At 50.8% G+C, this 6,603-nt stretch overlaps 1 protein-coding gene across 2 annotated transcripts in view; it reads left to right on the top strand.

Annotated features, from left to right (window-relative positions):
- The first annotated feature begins 4,484 nt into the window (after positions 1-4,484).
- Positions 4,485-6,603, top strand: part of VSTM4 (V-set and transmembrane domain containing 4) — a 40,512-nt gene continuing 38,393 nt past the window's right edge. For both annotated transcript variants that reach the window (XM_064463736.1, XM_064463737.1), the window contains exon 1: positions 4,485-4,651. In XM_064463736.1, the coding sequence (XP_064319806.1) occupies positions 4,597-4,651 (55 nt within the window). In that variant the 5' untranslated portion in view covers positions 4,485-4,596. The remainder of the gene's footprint in view (positions 4,652-6,603) is intronic.

The following is a 6,603-nucleotide window of genomic DNA, read 5'->3' as shown; positions in this document are numbered from 1 at the left end:
CCTGCAAATTGGAATGATCAAGCTTGACGCAAGAACTAAGAACAACATAATAAATCCTGTGTGCTTTTATGCTGTCCCAAACATAATCACAAAAGTAGTAACAAAAGCAAGTTTCCTGAACTAAAAAAAATGTACTCTCATTTGAAGAATGAGAAAATGGGAAAACACATGTTATAGCATCCATTTGAAGGATTCCACCTATCCAGAAAAGTATGGCAGCACCACACAAAAGATTAGATCCTATCTAGATACACCAGTATCATTCATAACCCTGAAAAAAAACAAAAAAAAAACCCCAAAACCAGAGGAAAGACACCTTACACTGAGGGAAAGGAAAACTTCAGCAACAACGTCAAGCTATCTCGCAAGTTGCCAATCAGTCAGACATAAATGACAACAAGTAAACCAGCATCAAAGCCCCAAACACAGTGTAAACATTGCTTAACATGCAGAGACCTATAAAAGCATGATGCTTACATTTTGGAAGCTCTTACGTAGTGTCTGTCCCATTGACATGGAGCTGGATCCACAAAAAAGTATTTCCTACACAGCAGTCCACGAAATAGCCATAGAAAATTACTAAGGTAGAGTTTTTAATGCTAAACCATGTTGTTTGGAAGCTCTGGACCGTTACAGTTCAAAGTTAATTTGGCCCTTTAAAGGGGTGGGAAAGTTTGGATACAGATCCAAACTCCCTCCGTGCTTGACAACGCTGAATCAGTTTGGATTTTACACATCTCTAATCACTGAACACTCATTTGTAATTAGGATTTCTTGGGCCATGGGAGCTACCAGCTGCTGGGTTCTGAAGACGACCTGGCCATAATCATGTCTCCATGTTAAGGTTCAGGCAGGCAGGTGACATCTTTGCACGCTGCCTGGATGAGGCGTAGGAGGACGATAAGCTGTAGCTGTGCTGATCAGTCCAGATAAAGAGAAGTTCAGACAGCTTTTTGCTGTAGGTGGATAGCAAACTCACACACGTATTGTGTAAGAAAGCAGGCAACCGGCCCACCCCAGTCCACCTACACACAGTGACAGTTGCAGCTTCGTGGAGGCATCCGTCCCAGAGCTAGAGCACAGCCAAAGCAGCCCTGTGCGGGCTGCAGAGGATGCTGCTGCATCCCTCCGCTGCACTGGCTATTGCTGCACGGGCAAGCCACTTTCTGCTCACAGGAATCCTGCACGAGTTTTTGCAGGCAGATTTGGGGACTTTAGTAAGACCTTTCAATCGAAGGCAGGTTAAGAACAGCAGCCAGGGAGGGAGGACAGGACAGCAAAAGCCAAGAGGCTGTGGTTACCTCTCCTGATAGATGTGACTCTATAAGGAGGCAAAGGAGATTTGCACAGCAGGTCTCACCCAGAGTGAGGCTGACGATTTCAGTAACGCTGCCCCTAGGGAGCGAGGGGCTCCAAGCTCCGTGCGAAAAGGCAGTCTGAGCTGTGTCAGCTGCACCAGAGTGCTGAGTAGGCACTTTCTGCATCAAAGCGGACCCGTTCCAGCAGGAAACGAGGCCACGTAGGTGCTGCCAAAGCCGAGAAAGCCATATCCTGCGGGTCAGAGGCTCCGCTCACGTGCGTCAGCAGGCTTCCAGAGGAGCTAATGGAGGTGAACTGGCTTACAGAGCTGTGTGCCTGGCCTGTGGGGGAAAGAGGGAAACGTACTGCATCCATGTTCATTTGGCCCTTGGGATGTTTGGTGCATGGGCAAACTGCGATGGTATCAGGTAAGAAGCATCAACAAGCTTGAACAAACATTTCACAAAAGCAAGAACATCTCAGCTGCTACAAATGGGTTGAAGGGATGAAAGATTTTAACAGTTAAACAATGCAAACCGCATAATTGTAACCTCTCACGCAGGTTGCCCCCGTTCTACTAGCAAACCCTTCCCATCCAGGCACAAAGGAAGGTTACAGATCACCCAGCTGCAGCCCAGAGGTTGGAACAGGTTTGCATAAAATCACCCAACAAGTGAGCAGCGAATCTGAGAAGACGGGAGGTCAGCAGTCTATGTTACTCCACAGCCCACTAGCATGACTAGTGCTGTCTGACCCATGAGCATAAGCCGAGAGATTGGCAAAATGTAGATTTATTTAGGTATGTCAGGTGCTGGGTTGCTTAACGAACGCTGCGGGCGTGCAGTGTTAGTGGTGAGATGCAGATCCATGCATAGTAGCTTACTCCTAGTTGTGCAAAGAAAAGCTCTCTTTTGGTGTAAAAAACCTAAAAGGGCAGCATCACCTGAGCTATTTTATGCAATGACAAGTACAAAAGACTCTCAGCCTAAGCCACTTTTAAAAGTACATTCTGAAATTTAAAAGAAATGTCCCTTTAAGAATAAGGAGCACTTTTCATGTTCTTATGTTGAAGACGACCTTTCAGCAGGGCAGAAATGAACTAAATAATTCTACACAAAAGAGAGAACCCACAACACACAGGGAACTGTCAAAGGTGCAGAGATCACAAGCTGCAAAACAGAAACAATATCTTTTCAGTAACCTGGCAGGCACCTGAGACTGGAGAAGCCTAGATGGGCCTCTGACTCTCCTTCTTCTACCTTCTATCACAGGCAAATAGATCATATGAAGCCTTCCCACCAACTGTATCAGCGTAGCTCTGTCCCAGAGTTCAGCAGGGTTCCTGATGCAATTAAAGGAACTGTTAGTGCCAACAGTAACTGGGATGGTGGATAAACAATGACAAACACGGACGCTGATTCTCACAGTGCATCTTTAAGCTCTGTTGGGTCCAGGGACTCACAGGAGAGCTTAGGCAGTCCTTATTGGTGTCTTTACATCAGTATGTTGTACACACCATTAAAAGATTAGTAGACTGAAGGACTTTATGAGAGACATGGAGCGAGGCATGACTGAGCCTAGCAGAATTATATGGGAAAGTGTCCATCGAGTCTAATACCTTTTCTCCAACTATGGCAAGCAGCAAATGCATTGGAAAAGGGTATGCAAAATCAGTCACCCCTGGTTGTCCAAGGACTTCCTGAGCTGGAGCTTCCACCAGGACCACCAAATTAAATATTTTTATTTGTCACCAAATAAACCAAATTACTGCTGGTACAGTTTTTTGTGATTTTGTCTGTTTCTTTTTGAATTAGCTTCTCTCTTTGATAGGACTTCCCTTTGCTAATTAGCTCCCCAGTACAACTTTTAAACTCCCCCCATTTCCTCAGGTCTGGGCATAATCCAGACCCGTCATTCTCTTGCGAGGAGTGTTTGCTGTACGGACAGAAAAGTCTTTCCTGAAGCAAATGAATTGCATGGTGTTAAAGGTAGTGTTCAGTCTCGTAAGGATCAGACCGAGCACACGTGATGCTTAAAAGCAGACATGTATTATCCTGCCTAAGTAGTACTAGGAGAGGGGTGGAGTAGCTAAATCGGTACTGATTGCCCTATCCAGGGAGCAGAAATGCCAAAGTGTTTGTATCATCCACACTTCAGGCAATGTGAATACTATATCGTACCTGCTGGTAGATGGATTAAACCAGTGCCTCTGCAGATTTGTGGGTTTTCAAATGATAAGTGCTTTCGAAAGGAGCAAAGGGGAAGGGCTGGAGTAGACCACCAGGTGCCAACTTCCCTTGTCCTTTCTGGCTTAGAAGTATAGTACCCGTTGGCAAAAAAAGCATAGTGACCTTGGGACGATGCACCTTAAGCTGCTATATCAATTAATTTACAACTTTTTTAAAGAGAGGGTGAGTGTCAGTGGTCAGTAGTTGCGCTGCCACAGCAGAGGGCAAAGTCCTCCCAACACCAGAGCACTGTAAGTAACATCCTAGCAGAGGTGCCCATGCAATGTCCTAGCAGAGGTGCCCGAACAGCCCACAGCATCCATCCCCACACCTGCTGAAGGGCCGCTCCTGCCTGCCAGACCCCCTTGCCCCCAGGCTGCCACCAGCAGGGCCCACAGAAAGGGAGACAGCTGATAACTAGAGCTGCCTGGAAATGTACTTCCCTGCTCCAGATGTACCTGCTCAAGCAGGTGGGCTGGACAAGGTCCCTTCCAACCCCTACCATTCTGTGATTCTGTGAAACGGTGGTCCTGCTCCAGTTCAGGAGCGTGATGATGGGCATGAGGGCCTGCAAGTTCTCAGACACCTCCAGGAAAGCGGAGGGGATGCATAACACAGCCTTCCCCGTCCCGCCGCCCTGCCTCACAGCCCCTGCCTGCCAGGCTGCCTCACCGCCCTGCAAAGAGGCTTTCTGTGGTCGGGGAGCGGAGCTTTCTGCGCCGATCCGTGTCCTGTGGGAGCTGCGCCGGGGGGGATCACAGAGCCCCCGGCCTGAGCAGCCCCCTCTGCCCCCAGTGCCGCCCCACAGGCCTGAGCTCGGGGAGGAGGAAAGAAACAGGAAAGAAGGCGAGAAAAAGAGGAGGAGAGTTGAATAGGGGGCAGGAGGGTGGGAAGAGCAGAGGAGCAGGGAGGGAAGGAAGAAAGCGGAAAAAAAGGAGGAGAAAGGGGAGGAGATGAAAGGCAAGGGGAGAAGGGAGGACCGGGCGGGGAGGCGGCGAGAGGCCGGGCGGGAGAGGAGGGCGGCAGCTCGGCACGGAGGGACGGGACGGGACCCGGCGCCCCGCGGGCCATGCGCCTCCTGGCCGCGGCGCTGGCCGCCCTGCTGGCCACGGCCCCGGCCCCAGGTAAGCGGCACCGCGGCCGGCGCCCAGCCCCGGCAGCCCCCGCCCGCCCGGGACGGGGCAGCCCCCCTCGGCCGCCTGCGGGAGCCCGGGCTCCGCCGCGGAGCCGGGACTGGGGGTCCGTTTCCCCCCCACCCCGGTAGGGTCTGGGGCAGCGCCCGGGGCTCGGGCACCGGGAGAGAGGGGCTTAGCGAGGGGTCCCTGCTGCCCCGCAGCCGGCCGGGTGCCCCCGCGCCGCCCCGCCGCCGCCTCCCCGCGCCCCCGCGGCAGCGCCCCGACCGCGCCCGCGCTTCAGCAGCAACGAGAAACCCCCCAACCCCCTCCCCGCCTTTCCTACGCAGAAGTTTGTGTGTCCTCTGCCCCCTTCTGCCCCAGGCGGGACGGTGTCCCGCTGCATGAGGAACTGCAGGCAAAGCTGAGGCAAAGGCAGATTTGGGCATTGCTTTTTCCACAGGTGCCTCTAGACATCCAGTGGGAACGGAACCAGTAGGTTGCTTATAAAAAAACCTCCCCGCTCAAGACCTTTCTGCCTCCAAAGTCAAGGGCGCGTTGGCCGGCGCTGTGTCCGAAGGCTGCAAAATGGGCACAGAGTCCGGGTCTGATCTTCAAGGCGCAGTGAGGGTTAGGGGGTGGGGAAGCCCTGCTCAATTAAGGTTAATAAAAGAGCTGGATTTGGATCTTCACCTCAAAAGGGCAGGAGACGGTGGCGACAGAGGTTTGGTTCAAGTCCATCTTTAGTCACTGCAGAAGCTCTCTCAGAGAAGGAGCCTCTGACTTGTGAAACTTGCAGACAGATCCGTTCGACTGAGAACAGCTGGTTGCTTTTGGTGATCTTGCTAGTCAGTTCCTAATTATTTCTGTTTAAACAAAGAGCTTTGCTTCTTCCTGGCCCTTCTCACTCTTTAACCGTAGAGAAGTCAAAATAAAGCAGGGTTTGACAATAACATTTCACAGAACAAGCTGCAACAGGGATAAAAGACATCCCATATGCTTCTGGTCATGCAAATCCAACATCAGACAGTAACTACCCTGATGGCACGCCTCTATAGTTCCCTAGAACTAGAGAGAAAGGATAGACAGACTAGGGATAGGCAGATCCCTAGCTGTCAGCAGGGGCTGAAGAAAAAACTCAGCCCCGAAGGGTGGGTTGTAGATTCTGCCTGTCAAGTCTCCAAGGAGGAAGAAATAGGGGCCTATATATAACACTAAACCTGGACTGTGAGCAGTACAGCGCAGGAGCAGCGCTCCTCATGAGTGTCCCCACCGAAGCAGCTGGGGTTCTTCCGCAAAAACACAGCCGCGCTGAAGCTGCTCACCAAACGTGAGGACCCAGCAGTGGCTGTGGGTCCCCTGCTACTGTTCCCGCGCAGGCAGAGGGGACTGCCCTGGCAGACAGGTTTCTGCCTGCTCTAAGTATAACTCGTTACTCCTGACAGTGCTGTAAAAGTGTTTGCCATATAATGTGGCAGACAACAAAGTCCAAACCTATCTAATATTTGAACTGGTGTAAGCAGAAGTGGACTATTTTTAAAACAGGATTTTTTAAAAACGGAGCTTAATCAGTAGTAATCGTCCCTGACTCCCAACAAGCTAGTGAGACATGCAGGTACCAAAGAAACAAACAGCTACAACATCAGGATGGGGCCAACTAAGTGAGCTGGTTGCAAATTGGAGAGATGTGTTTGGTGATTAAGCACACTGCAACGGAATCCTCACGTCTTTGACTCACTCTCCTCCCCTTTCCTATAAATAGTTTCCCTTTCCAAGCAGAAGCAAGACTAAAACTTGTGGTGAGCTCCACCTGAGCAGCTACGTCATGCTATACTGGGAAGGCAGGAGAAGAAAAACAATGATTCCTCATTTGAAGCAGCAATCTGAAGCCTAGAAATTCAGTGCTCTGTTGGCACACAAGCCTACTCTCAAGTTGTGGAGGAGTCTCCTGTCTTGGCAAGAAG

This window comes from Phalacrocorax carbo, chromosome 12, assembly GCF_963921805.1.
Source record: "Phalacrocorax carbo chromosome 12, bPhaCar2.1, whole genome shotgun sequence".
NCBI classification, from domain to species: Eukaryota; Metazoa; Chordata; class Aves; order Suliformes; family Phalacrocoracidae; genus Phalacrocorax; species Phalacrocorax carbo.
This window is presented reverse-complemented; position numbering and strand designations above follow the sequence as displayed.